This window comes from Oncorhynchus masou, chromosome 13, assembly GCF_036934945.1.
Source record: "Oncorhynchus masou masou isolate Uvic2021 chromosome 13, UVic_Omas_1.1, whole genome shotgun sequence".
Classification (NCBI taxonomy): Eukaryota; Metazoa; Chordata; class Actinopteri; order Salmoniformes; family Salmonidae; genus Oncorhynchus; species Oncorhynchus masou.
The window spans coordinates 36,768,297-36,782,439 of NC_088224.1; the positions used below are offsets into that span (position 1 = coordinate 36,768,297).

General features: G+C 41.5%; 1 protein-coding gene across 1 annotated transcript; it reads right to left on the reverse strand.

Annotated features, from left to right (window-relative positions):
* Nucleotides 1-1,428: 1,428 nt before the first annotated feature.
* Nucleotides 1,429-13,969, reverse strand: LOC135552214 (uncharacterized). The gene is made up of 5 exons (XM_064983716.1): nucleotides 13,802-13,969; nucleotides 12,992-13,333; nucleotides 7,784-7,897; nucleotides 1,968-2,020; nucleotides 1,429-1,830 (listed from the first exon to the last, which is right to left on the reverse strand). The coding sequence occupies exons 1-5, from the start codon at nucleotides 13,875-13,877 to the stop codon at nucleotides 1,699-1,701; spliced, it is 717 nt and encodes a 238-aa protein (XP_064839788.1). The 5' UTR covers nucleotides 13,878-13,969; the 3' UTR covers nucleotides 1,429-1,698.
* Between the last annotated feature and the right edge of the window lie 174 nt (nucleotides 13,970-14,143).

Genomic DNA, 14,143 nt, shown 5'->3' on the forward strand with positions numbered 1-14,143 from the left:
TTAAACTTCTTCACAACAGTATCTCGGACCTGCCTGGTGTGTTCCTTGTTCTTCATGATGCTCTCTGCGCTTTTAACGGACCTCTGAGACTATCACAGTGCAGGTGCATTTATACGGAGACTTGATTACACACAGGTGGATTGTATTTATCATCATTAGTCATTTAGGTCAACATTGGATCATTCAGAGATCCTCACTGAACTTCTGGAGAGAGTTTGCTGCACTGAAAGTAAAGGGGCTGAATAATTTTGCACGCCCAATTCTTCAGTTTTTGATTTGTTAAAAAAGTTTGAAATATCCAATAAATGTCGTTCCACTTCATGATTGTGTCCCACTTGTTGTTGATTCTTCACAAAAATACAGTTTTATATCTTTATGTTTGAAGCCTGAAATGTGGCAAAAGGTCGCAAAGTTCAAGGGGGCCGAATACTTTCGCAAGGCACTGTAAGGACCTACAAATGGTAGGTTGTCCACAGACATTCAGACACAGATTAGACTGAATGAAAAGTATATCAAATCTCTGTTTTTGCTCTTTGTGAAACTAAAATGGCAGTGTGTGAGGGTCTAGATAAACAAGAACATAAGTGCCACCCAGCTTTATGTTTTCCGTTAGCAACCCTCCGTGCTGTGCTCACTACAGAGAGCATGAACTTTCGACCTGCTATCTTTAATACAGGTGACATTTTCACATATTGAATTGTGCTGTTGTCTTTCAGTTGTGGTGATGAAAGCTGTCGTTGGACTATGCGTCGTGGTGCATTTGGCTGGAATACTGGGCCTTTTGCTGATTGAACAGGAAGAAAGAATTACAGTACAGGTAAAAATGTCTAAAAACTCTGTTACATTATGTACCTCTAATGTTGTTTGTACAAGCTTTTATGTCCATATTAAGATATTACGTTGGCCTATGTGGTCATGCAACAACCTTTTTACAAACATGTGATACGATCACCTTATTTCCTATAGTGAGAGGACACAAGCAGGAAGGAGCTCCAGACTAGGTGCTTGTCAAATCTAGGTAAAGAACACTGTCTAATTGTTTGCTACCAGAAAAGTCCCAAAAGTAGGGTTTGTGTGAAAACAAGTTATATTTTCATATTTTGTCTTATATGGTCTGAGATCACACAGGGTGATGGGGAAGAAGTGAGTGCAAATGAATACATCTCATTGTAAACTGAAAGCATTGCTGAAATGAATGTTTGTGTCTCAGGGCCCTTCTCATGTGGAAGACACTGAGGTTCAGTTTGCATCTCTGGGTCGGCAGAACTGGAGGGAACAGGGTACAGGGAGACCTGCATCATGTCATCTATTCCGCTGTGGTCACTGCTAGACCAGCATTCCAGGGTTTGAAGAGAATAACACATTGATTTGACGGTTTGACTCCTTAACAGACAGTTCGTATCTTATTTAGTTTTATTACAGTACAACTACATTTTACAAAAGTTGCTCTGTAATAATATAGTACATTTATTTCTGCCTTTCAAGGTATCCAAGATATGATTATTTTATCCAACGAATTCTATATCCTGTTGCCTTAAAATGTTTTTATTGAGATTCTTTGGAGAACATTAACAATAATTATTACATTAGCCTTTTCAACATTTACAGAGACACACATACATGCATGAATCAAAATACAATCTTATTTCCATCAAGAATGGATATTCCAAGAACCATGTCAGAAGTACATGTGATGTATCATGTGCCTGTGTGAACACATTGGGCCACTGTTGCATAGGTGACATCCCCCTGGGCCAATCCTGGCACTCGCTGATCAGCGGGGCGGGCCTTACCAATGCGCTTCAGACTGGCATATTGCAGACCCACTTCCTGTGAAAAACATATCCTTCATGATTAGAGATGAAATATTACCATCATGCAATCCAAACCTCTCGGCCGTACATTTACAGTTAGATAAGGTTTAGTCCTACCTGTTATGACTCAATCATTTACAGAAGTACTTTTACCTTGAGACTTGAATTCCTGTTCACACGGGTGTTGCACAAACATGTTGTTTTACCTGAAAGAGGGAACAATTTAGTTTTAAAGGGGCAATCTGCAGTTCAAACTATAAGAAAAAGGTAACCCCACCACTGCTTTGGTAAATAGGTGAGCAATGGGTCTGGAGAGATGGAACCACTCAAATTCATAGGCAGAGCTACGGATGCAAGGACTGACCATCCATGAGATCAAAATATATTTTCATCATGTTTTGAGGATATACCGTGTTTGTTACAATTACAGTGTTTATAAGCATTGGAGTAAAACAATCTTATATTTGGGGTTTTGATGGGGTAGGACAGTTGAACTAAGCACATGAGGCATTTATAAGTGATATTCTTCAATAATCAATGGCGACATATTGTTACTTTTAAAAGTAAAAAAATGCATGAATCAACTGCAGATTTGCAATAGACTAACTTTGGTTTTGGAGCATAATGTCTCTTTAAGTAAACTTGTCAAACTTCTGATACGCTCAAAGTATTAACTATTTGATTGTGTTTACATTTACCATTCAACCAAAGCAAGAATGGGAATTACCAAGATTTGCACATTATCTTTCTATGCTTACAATACACTGTCTTACTTGCCTTTCTTGTCACTGCAGCAGAAAGTGAATGCAAAGTTAAAATTGCTCTCCACAGCTCAGTCTATGTATAGAAAGTACAAGAGCAGACACCGTTGTGCTGATCACACGGGAAGGATTTTTTCATTCAGATTTACGAGTTTTTCTGCCTTCTTGCTCTCACTATGCCAAACGTAAATCTCATCTTGGAGGCTCTGTCTACTGTCTTGGGTTGCAGGGTGGAATCAGCCACCATGGGAACACTTTCACTAACCCCACAGGACTTTGTCAATGTGGTCGCACTAAAGGAGTTCAACTCCCAAGAGGGCCTTCTAGAGCTGTAATACCCAAGTTTGTAGACATTTTCTTTACCACGTGCCTTAGATTTACCAGATGCTTTTCCATTCCACAAACCACTCTGTGAATGTGAATGAGTTCCTTGATTCTAGGTATGACTACGACTTTACAAATGTTAAGGATGGGGAAACAATGTTTACTCGGGGGAAATGAGCTGTACGTCAGACCCTGTGGCTGGAACCACATTGCCCTGAAGGTTTTTAACAAATACAGGGATGGAGATGGATGGTTGGGGACCGGAGACGAGGCTTGGCCAGTGTCCTTCTACAGACCTGCTATGGACAGATCCCAGGGCATCATCAGGAATGATGGAGATGGTGCTACTTTAGGAAGAGGAGTCTACTCAACACCGGACATTAACATAGCTGAGTAGTTCTCCAAGAGATTCACGTCCAAAGTAGATAACAAAACCTACAAGGTGGTGCTACAGAATAGGATCAACCCCCAGTAACAGAGAGAGAGTTACTGGCTGGTCTATGTGCCTGAGGAATCATCTCCGGTTCAAGAGCGCTATTGTGGAAAACTACACCCATCCATATGGTCTGCTGCTTAAGGAAGTGTTGTAAATCCATTAAGACAATGTTTGAAAGATAAGTAAATAAGTTGATCAGAAAATGAAGAGATGTATCATCAGATCAATACTATACATTTCTATATCAACTAAGTAACCAGGTTTATTTGTTTTAGTCATAGGATTAGCATAAGATTGAGTTTTTTTCCAGTGTAAATATAGCCTTTTACCTGACAGGCTACTATTATGGATGTGTGTTCAAGGGTAATAAAATTACCTAAAATAAGAGCGCATTTTTTATTTACATTATAATTTATTTCCAGTGACCCTGCCTTATCTAACCACATATTTTAAATCAGTTATCCTGTCTGGGAACAGGGTTCCGCTAGATGACACTCCCGGGACAACATGTTACACAATACATGTATGTTTTGTTCGATCAAGTTCATATTTATATCCAAAAACCTCAGTTTACATTTGGCTTTGCCTCCAAAACATCCCGTGAATTTGCACAGAGCCACATCAATTTACAGAAATACTCACAATAAACTTCGACAAATTATACAATTATTATGTACAGAATTATAGACATACTTCTCCTTAATGCAACCGCTTTGTCAGATTTCAAAAAGCAAACCATGCAATAATCTGAGTACGGCGCTCAGAGACCAAAACAAGCAAAACAGATATCCGCCATGTTGTGTAGTCAACAGAAGTCAGAATAGCATTATAAATATTCACTTACCTTTGATGATCTTCATCAGAATGCACCAAAGAAATCCCAGTTCCACAATAAATGTTTGTTCAGTTCGATAAAGTACATCATTTATGTCCAAATACCTCCTTGTTGTTCACGCCTTGAGTTCACAAATCCAAATTCATGATTCGCGATCACTAGGTCCAGATGACAAGTCAAAAAGTTCCGTTACAGTCTGTAGAAACATGTCAAACGATGTATAGAATCAATCTTTAGGATGTTTTTAACATAAATCTTCAATAATGTTTCAACCGGAGAATTCCTTTGTCTGTAGAAATGCAATTGAATGCAAGCTAACTCTCACATGAACGTGCTCTGACAGACCACTGACTCAAAGAGCCCTCATTCCTCCATCCTTCACAGTAGAAGCATCAAACAAGGTTCTAAAGACTGTTGACATCTAGTGGAAGCCTTAGGAAGTGCAATATGACCAATATCCCACTGTATCTTTGATAGGCAATGAGTTGAAAACCTACAAACCTCAGATTTCCCACTTCCTGGTTGGATTTTTTCTCAGGTTTTCGCCTGCCATATGAGTTATGTTATACTCACAGACATCATTCAAACAGTTTTAGAAACTTCAGAGTCTTTTCTACCCAAATATACCAATAATATGCATATATTAGCAACTGGAACTGAGTAGCAGGCAGTTTACTCTGGGCATGCTTTTCATCCAAATGTGAAAATGCTGCCCCCTATCCCAAACAGGTTATTTTGGTAAAAGTGTGCTTTTTAAGTACATATAACTTCACTATTGAAAAGCTGTAGTCACAGCATCAATATTGGATAATGCTACCTAGTTGTATTCTTGTGGTATTCCTTTTCCATTTGTTTACTTATATGAACAATTAGCCTCATGATAATTAGTTAGTGTTTTTATTAGTAGTCCACACTGAACAAAAATATAAACGCAACATGCAACAATATCAAAGTAGACACCCACTAGCCAAAATTGCCTTCGCATAGAATTGATCAGACTATTGATTGTGGCCTTCGGAATGTTGTCCCACTCCTCTTAAATGACTGGGCGAAGGTTGGAAATTGGCGGGTACTGGAACACACTGTCATACACACCGATCCAGCGCATACCAAACCAGCTCAATGAGTGACAGGTCTGGTGAGTATGCATGTCATGGAAGAACTGGGACATTTTCAGCTTCCAAGAATTGTGTAGAGATCTTTGCGACATGGGGCAGTGCACTATCATGCTGAAATATGAGGTGATGGTAGCGGATGAATGGCATGACTATGGGCCTCAGGATCTCATCACGGCATCCCTGTGGATTCAAATTGCCATCGATAAAATGCAATTGTGTTTGTTGTCCGTAGCTTATGCCTGATCAAACCGGGGTTCATCCTTGAAGATCATACTTCTCCAGCATGCTAGTGGACATTGAAAGTGAGCATATGTACACTGACGTTGGTTACCTGCAGTCAGGTCAAGACTCTGGTGAGGACGGAGATGAACTTCCCTGAGACGGTTTCTGACAGTTGTGCAGAAATTCTTCAGTTGTGCAAACCACAGTTTCATCAGGTGTCTGGTGGCTGGTCTCAGACGATTCCGCAGGTGAAGAAGCCTGATGTGGACACCCTGGTCTGGCGTAGTTACAAGTGATCTGCGGTTGTGAGGCCAGTTGGACATACTGCCACATTCTCTAAAATGTTGTTAGAGGCGGCTTATGGTAGAGAAATTAACATTCAATTATCTGGCAAGAGCTCTAGTGGACATTCCTTCAGTCAGCATGCCAATTGCACGCTTCTTCAAAACTTGAGACATCTCTGGCATTGTGTTGTGACAAAACTGAAAATATTACAGTGGCCTTTTATTGTCCCCAGCACAAGCTGCACCTGTGTAATGATCATGCTGTTTAATAAGCTCCTGGATATGCCACACCTGTCAGGTGGATGGACTATATTGGCGAAGGAGAAATGGTCACAAACAGGGATCTTAACAAATTTGTGCACAAAATTTGAGAGAAATAAGCTTTTTGTGCATTTGGAAAATTTCTGGGATCTTTTATTTCTTTTAGTTGTGTCAAAATGACTGGATGTCCTTTGAGAGGTGTCCAATGCTTGATACACACGGCAAACTCTTGCATGTGGAAAAACCCAGCAGCGTTGCAGTTCTTAACACAAACTGGTGTACCTGGCATGTACTACCATACATTTACATTTACATTACATTTAAGTCATTTAGCAGACGTTCAAAGGCACTTAAATCGTTTTGCCATGCCCATTCACTCTCTGAATGACACATATACACAATCCATGTCTCAAGGCTTAAAAATCTTTACTTAACCTGTCTCCTCCCCTTCATCAGCAGGGATTGAAGTGTATTTAACAAGTGACATCAATAAGGGATAGTTTTCATCTGGATTCACCTGATCAGTATGTCATGGAAAAAACAGGTGTTCATAATGTTTTGTACACTTGTGTGTATAGTCTGTAATAACCGGACAGTTTATTAGGTACACCACCCATTCACGAGAATGGATCGCTCCTACAGACAGTGGGTCATGTGGCCGTGGCTTGCTATATAAAGCAGGCATACAGGAATCGAGGCATTCAGTTACTGTTCATTTGAACGTTAGAATGGGCAAAACAAGTGACCTAAGCGACTTTGAGCGTGGTATGATTGTTGGTGCCAGGAACAACAGATCAAGTATCTTAGAAACGGCCGCCCTCCTGGGCATTTCACGCATGACAGAGTCTAGGGTTAAATGAGAAGGGTGCAAGAAACAAAAACATCCAGTCAGCGACAGTCCTGTGGGCGAAAACAGCTCTTTGATGAGAGAGGTCGAAGGAGAATGGCAGACCCTAGACCCACTCTAGTTTGCATACCGCCCCATCAGATCCACAGAAAACTTGGTTGCCTCTGCCAGGAGGCTGACACTTGGCTGCAAGTGGAACTTCCAGCGGGACAATAACCCCAAGCACACATCAAAATCCTCAAAGAAGTGGTTAATTGACCACAAATCAACATTTTCGGACTTGAACCCCATTGAAAACCTGTGGTTTGAATTGAAGAGGGCCGTCCATAAGCGCAGACGAAGGATATCAAGGATCTGGAAAGATTCTGTATGGAGGAATGGTCTAAGATTCCTCCTGATGTGTTCTCCAATCGGATAAATATTTTAGAAAAAGGCTCTGAGTCATTATGCTCGCAAGGGTAGGGTGATGGTGTGTTGTAAACAGGGGTGCCAATAATTTTGACTCCTATCTTTTTAAGAATTTTGGTATTACTTGCTAAAGAAAATCTCTTTCTCTAAAATAATATACAGTGGCAAGAAAAAGTATGTGAACCCTTTGGAAATACCTGGATTTCTGCATAAATTGGTCATAAAATTGAACCTGATCTTCATCTAGGTCACAACAATAAACAAACACAGTCTGCTTAAACTAATAACAAACAATTATACATTTTCATGTCTTTATTGAACACACCGTGTAAACATTCACAGTGCAGGTTGGGGAAAGTATTTGGTTGACCCTCCTTTGGCATATGCTTCTGTTTGATGCACTGATGAGAAATAAGTGCAAACTTTCCTCTATAAATATAGGGCGGCAAGCCAAGGAATTGCAGAAAGCTCACCTGACCGGAAACAGAGTCCAAAGAGACAGAGGGTGCCAAACAGGACTGAGACTGGAGCAACACAGGCCAGGAGAGTCCAACACGACACCAATTCCCTCTCTGCCACCTCTGCATCTGGAACACAAACCACACAGCGGTTACCACACACCAGCCCAGGGATAGGGTTGCTGTGGGAGGAGAGCTGAGCAGAAACAGAAACCTCAAACAAATCAAATCAAAATCAAATCAAATTTGATTGGTTAGCAGACGTTATTGCGAGTGTAGCGAAATGCTTATGCTTCTATGTCCGACCGTACAGCAGTAATATCAACAATTCCACAACAAAACCTAATACACACAATCTAGGAAATGGATTGGAATAAGAATATATAAATATAAAAATATATGGATGAGCAGTGACAGAGCGGCTAAGATGCGATAGATAGAAGAGATAGTGTAGGATTCAGTATACAGTCTATACATACAGTATGAGATGAGTAATGCCAGATATGTTAACATTCTTAAAGTGGCGTAATTAAAGTGACTAGTGTTCCATGTATTAAAGTGTCCAATGATATCAAGTCTGTAAGTAGGCATCCGCCTCTCTGTGCTAGTGGTGGCTGTTTAATAATCTGATGGCCTTGAGATAGAATCTGTTTTTCAATCTCTCGGTCCCAGCTTTGATGCACCTGTACTGACCTTGCCTTCTGGATAGAAGCAGGGTGAACAGGCAGTGGCTCGGGTGGTTATTGTCCTTGATGATCTTTTTTGCCTTCCTGTGACATCGGGTGTTGTAGGTGTCCTAGAGGGCAGATAGTTTGCCCCGGTGATATGTTGTGCAGACCGCACCACCCTCTGGAGAGCCCTGTGGTTGTGGGTGGTGCTGTTGCCATTTCAGATTGTCGGTGATATGTACACCAAGGAATTTAAAACTTTTCACCTTCTCCACTGCTGTCCTGTCGATGTGGATAGTGGGGTGCTCCCTTTACTGTTTCCTGAAGTCCATGAGCATCTCTTTTGTCTTGCTGACATTGAGTGAGAGGTTATTTTCCTGACACCACATTCCGAGAGCCTTCCCCTCCTCCCTGTAGGCTGTCTCGCCGTTGTTGGTAATCAAGTTGTGTCATCTGCAAACTTGATGATTGAGTTGAAGGCGTGCATAGCCACGCAGTTGTGGGTGAACAGGGAGTACAGGAGGGAGCTGAGAACGCACCCTTGTCGGGCCCTAGTGTTGAGGATCAGCGGAGTGGAGATGTTGTTTCCTACCTTCATCACCTGGGGTTGGCCCGTCAGGAAGTCCAGAACCCAATTGCACAGGGCGGGGTCGAGACCCAGGGTCTCAAGCTTAATGATGAGTTTGGAGGTTACTATGGTGTCGAATGCTGAGCTGGAGTCAATGAACAGCATTCTTACATAGGTATTCCTCTTGTCCAGATGGGATAGGGCAGTGTGCAGTGTGATGGCGATTGCATTGTCTGTGGACCTATTGTGGCGGTAAGCAAATGGGAGTGGGTCCAGTGTGTCAGGTAGGGTGGAGGTGATATAGTCCTTGACTAGTTTCTCAAAGCACTTCATGATGACCAAAGTGAGTGCTACGGGGCAATAGTAATTTAGTTCAGTTACCTTTGCTTTCTTGGGAACAGGAACAATGGTGGCCATCTTGAAGCATGTGGGGATTGCGAGTGTTAACACGTTTAAATGTTTTACTCACGTTGGCCACGGAGGAGAGCCCACAGTCTTTGGTAGTGGGCCGCGTCGGTGGCACTGTATTGTCCTCAAAGTGGGCAAAGAAGGTGTTTAGTTTGTCTGGAAGCAGGATGTCAATGTCTGCGATGGGGCTAGTGTTCTGTTTGTAATCCATGATTGTCTGTAGACCCTGCCACATATGTCTCATGTTTGAGCCGTTGAATTGCGACTCCACTTTGTCTCTATACTGACACTTTGCTTATTTGATTGCCTTATGGAGGGAATAACTACACTGTTTGTATTCAGCCATATTCCCAGTCGCCTTGCCATGATTAAATGCGGTGGAACGTGCTTTCAGTTTAGCGCGAATGCTGCCATTCATCCACGGTTTCTGGTTAGGGAAGGTATTAATTGTCACAGTGGGTACAATATCTCCTACACACTTCCTGATAAACCCGCTCACCGAGACAGCGTATACATCCATGTTATTCTCTGAGGCTCCCCTGAACATATCCCAGTCCATATCCCAGTGATTGAAACAATCTCGAAGCGTGGAATCCGATTGGTCAGACCAGCGTTGGATAGACCTAAGTACGGGCGCTTCCTAATTTAGTTTCTGCCTATAGGAAGGGAGCAACAAGATGGAGTCATGGTCAGATTTGCCAAAAGGAGGGTGGGGGAGGACCTTGTATGCGTCGCGGAAGTTAGCGTTGCAATGGTCGAGCGTGTTACTTGCTCGTGAACTGCATTCGATATGCTGATAGAATTTAGGTAGCCTTGTTCTCAATTTAGCTTTGTTAAAACTCCCAGCTACAATAAATGCAGCCTCAGGATATATGGTTTCCAGTTTGCATAAAGTCCAGTGAAGTTCCTTGAGGCTCGTCTTTGTATCGGCTTGAGGGGGGATATACACGGCTGTGACAATAACCGAGGAGAGTTCTCTTGGGAGATAATAAGGTCTGCATTTGATTGTGAGGAATTCTAGGTCAGGTGAACAAAAGGACTTGAGTTCCTGTATGTTGTTTACGATTACACTACGGGTCGTTAATCATGAAACATACACCCCCGTCCTTCTTCTTACTGGAGAGATGTTTATTCCTGTCAGCGCGAAGCACTGAAAATCCCGTTGGCTGTACTGACTCCGACAGCATATCCCAAGCTAGCCATGTTTCTGTGAAACAGAGTATGTTTACAATCCCAGAAATCTCTTCGGAAAGCAACTCTTGCCCTGATTTCGTCAACTTTGTTAACTAGGGACTGGACATTAGTGAGTAATATACTCGGAAGCGGTGGGTGGTGTGCGCGCCTCCAAAGGCTAACTAGAAGACCGCTTCGGCACCCTCTTCTCCGGCGACGTTGTTTTGGGTCAGCATCTGGAATCAGTTCAAATGCCCTAGGAGGTGCAGACAAAGAATCTGCTTTGGAAAAGCTGCATTCCTGGTAGTAGTGCTGGTTGTGCTGGTAAGTTGACGTCTCTCTGATATCCAATAGTTCTTCCAGGCTGTATGTAATAACACTTAAGGATTTCTAGGCTAACAATTTCTGGGATAACGACCTCTTTAATTTTTCCACATTTTGTTACGTTACAGCCTTACTCTAAAATTGATTAAATTGTTTTTTCCCCCTGATCAATCTGACTTGCCTAGTTAAAAAAAGGTTACTTTTTTTGTTAATACATCTACACACAATACCCCATAATGACAAAGCAATTTACGTTTACAAATGTGTAAAGAATAAAAAACTGAAATATCACATTTACAGAAGTATTCAGAACCTTTACTCAGTACTTTGTTTGAAGCACCTTTGGCAGTGATTACAGCCTTGAGTCATCTTTGATATGACGCTACAATCTTGACACACCTGTATTTGAGGAGTTTCTCCCATTTTCAGGTCTCCCCAGTGTTCAAGTTCCAGTCCAAGCTTTGCCTGGCCACTCAAGGACATTCAGAGACTTGTCCCGAAGCCACTCCTGCATTGTCTTGGCTATGAGCTTCGGTTTGTTGTCCTGTTGGAAGGCGAGCCTTAGCCCCAGTCTGAGGTCCTGAGAGCTCTGGAGTAGGTTCTCATCAAGGATCTCTCTGTACTTTGCTCCGTTCATCTTTCCCTCGATCCTGACTAGTCTTCCAGTCCCTGCTGCTGAAAAACATACCAACAGCATGATGCTGCCACCACCATGCTTTACCGTAGGGATGGTGACAAGTTTCCTCCAGATGTGACGCTTGGCATTCAGGCCAAAGATTTCAATCTTGGTTTCATCAGACCAGAGAATCGTGTTTCTCATGATCTGAGAGTCTTTAGGTGCCTTTTGGCAAACTCCAAGCGTGCTATCATGTGCCTTTTGCTGAGGAGTGACTTCGGTCTGGCCACTCTACCATAAAGGCCTGATTGGTGGAGTGCTGCAGAGATGGTTGTCCTTCTGGAAGGTTCTCCCATCTCCAACATAGAAATTCTGGAGCTCTGTCAGAGTGACCATCGGGTTCTTGGTCACCTCCCTGACCAAGGCCTTTCTCCCCAATTGCTTAGATTGGCTGGGCAGTCAGCTCTAGGAAGAGTCTTGGTGGTTCCAAACTTCTTCCCTTTAAGAATGATGGAGGCCACTGTGTTCTTGGGGACCTTCAATGCTGCAGAATTGTTTTGGTACCCTTCCCCAGATCTGTGCCTTGACAAAATCCTGTGGACAATTCCTTCGAACTCAGGGCTTGGTTTTTGCTCTGACATGCACTGTCAACTGTGTGACCTTATATAGACAGGTGTGTGCCTTTACAAATAAATTCTAATCAATTGAATTTACCACAGGTGGTTTTCGACTTGTCATTATGGGGTATTGTATGTAGCTTGATGAGGGAAAATGTATTTAATCCACTTTAGAATAAGGCTGTAACGTAACAAAATGTGGAAAAAGTGAAGCGGTCTGAATACTTTCCGAATGCACCGTATGTTACCCACAAGTTCAACTGTCTTTTTTTGGCCCTCCGTGTGGTCTCATGTTTAACATCAAAGTATTTTTCTCTTGAAAAACTTACATGGAACACTGGACTGCATCGACTTTTTAAAATATTTTTGACCATATGGCCAACTCTACTTCTATAATGGTCACCTGCACAGAGCACTTTCAGTATGATGAATAACATCCCAAACATTTTCCTGAAAAGTTATTGTAATATGGAATCACATATTCAGATATCTGAATATATACTGAACACAAATATAAACGCAACATGCAACAATTTAAAAGATTTTACTGAGTTTAAGTTCATATTAGGAAATCAGTAAAATTTTCTGGGATCTTTTATTTCAGCTCATAAAACCAACATTTTACATGTTGCACTTATATTTTTGTTCAGAATACAGTACATACATACATTTTTTTTATATATATCTGAATACCCTGTGCACCTGGTTACATGACCTCTGTATAAGTAACGCAAGGTTTTGAGACTTCATTATAAAGGTATCTATTCAGTACACTAAAGACAAGCTAATGCATTTCTTAGACTGGGCAAAATACATATTTGACTAATATAATGATGACCAGCAACATACCTGTAAAAGTCAGGCGGATGCCTTTTCCAAATTGCACTGTCCCATTGTAGCGACCAGCACAGTAGTACAATCCCAAATCTGCTTCTGTCACCACAATGATCTCCAAACTGTTGTTTTCCTTTGTGTCAAATTGATCTGTGTCTTTCTCATAAATAATTTCTGCAGTATTTTGAAAACGCGATTGCCTGGTAACAGTTATAAGGGTGACAAGTTCCTCTGAGCGCATTTGGAACCAGATTATTTCTCTGCTGTTTGTGAGGTTGCACGACAAGGAAGCTTTTTGTCCAGCCTGAACAAAATGGACCACAGTTGATGCGGACAGAAAGTGTAGTCCAGAAACATCTAGAAAAGAACAGGAAATAGCTTATTGAATACATTTGCAAACTATCTATCAGTGCTGGCTGGTGGGAGACGTGCTCATTGTAATGGCTGGATTGGAGTAAATGAAATGGTATCAAACTTATCAGACATATGGAAACCTCATTGACACGTTCTGTCAATTCCATTCCAGCCATTACAATGAGCTCGTCCTCGTGTAGCCCCGTCCACTAGCATCCTCTGCTATCTATCTATCTATCTATCTATCTATCTATCTATCTATCTATCTATCTATCTATCTATCTATCTATCTATCTATCTATCTATCTATCTATCTATCTATCTATCTATCTATCTATTTATCTATCTATCTATCTATCTAGTATCAGTACCTACATGTCTGTCTTTCTATCAATCAATCAGTCAGTCAGTCAGTCTCACCATCCATCCATCCATCCATCCATCCATCCATCCATCCATCAATATACTTACAAAAGAAAATGAGCAGGTAGACACATTTCCCCATAATCGCATGATATTTCACCCCTGAAGATGGCATTCTATTCATTACTAGACAACCCTAGTTAATGTACTATAGAGAAAGCCTATTGTACAGTATATGGTAATGGATTAAATGGGGAAATGCTTATGTACCCGAGAAAGACCACCACATTTGACCTTGTTTGCGTCTGAGGCTGAGCTGCGGTTTTGGACAATGTAGCTTGCTAAGGCTTAGGTTGTGTTTCCTGCAAAGTTCCACATACTTAAAATGGAAATACTCAGTGATTAGTAATGAAATAATTTTCCCCTTAGGTTTCGTTTCTGGTAGCTCAG

Coding starts and splice junctions, on each gene's coding strand:
- LOC135552214 (XM_064983716.1), bottom strand. CDS start 13,877: ATGAATAGAATGCCATCTTCAGGGGTGAAATATCATGCGATTATGGGG. Junction 13,334..13,801: donor CTACCTGCTCATTTTCTTTT/GTAAGTATATTG, acceptor GTTCTTTTCTAG/ATGTTTCTGGACTACACTTT. Junction 1,831..1,967: donor ACAGGAATTCAAGTCTCAAG/GTAAAAGTACTT, acceptor TGTTTTTCACAG/GAAGTGGGTCTGCAATATGC.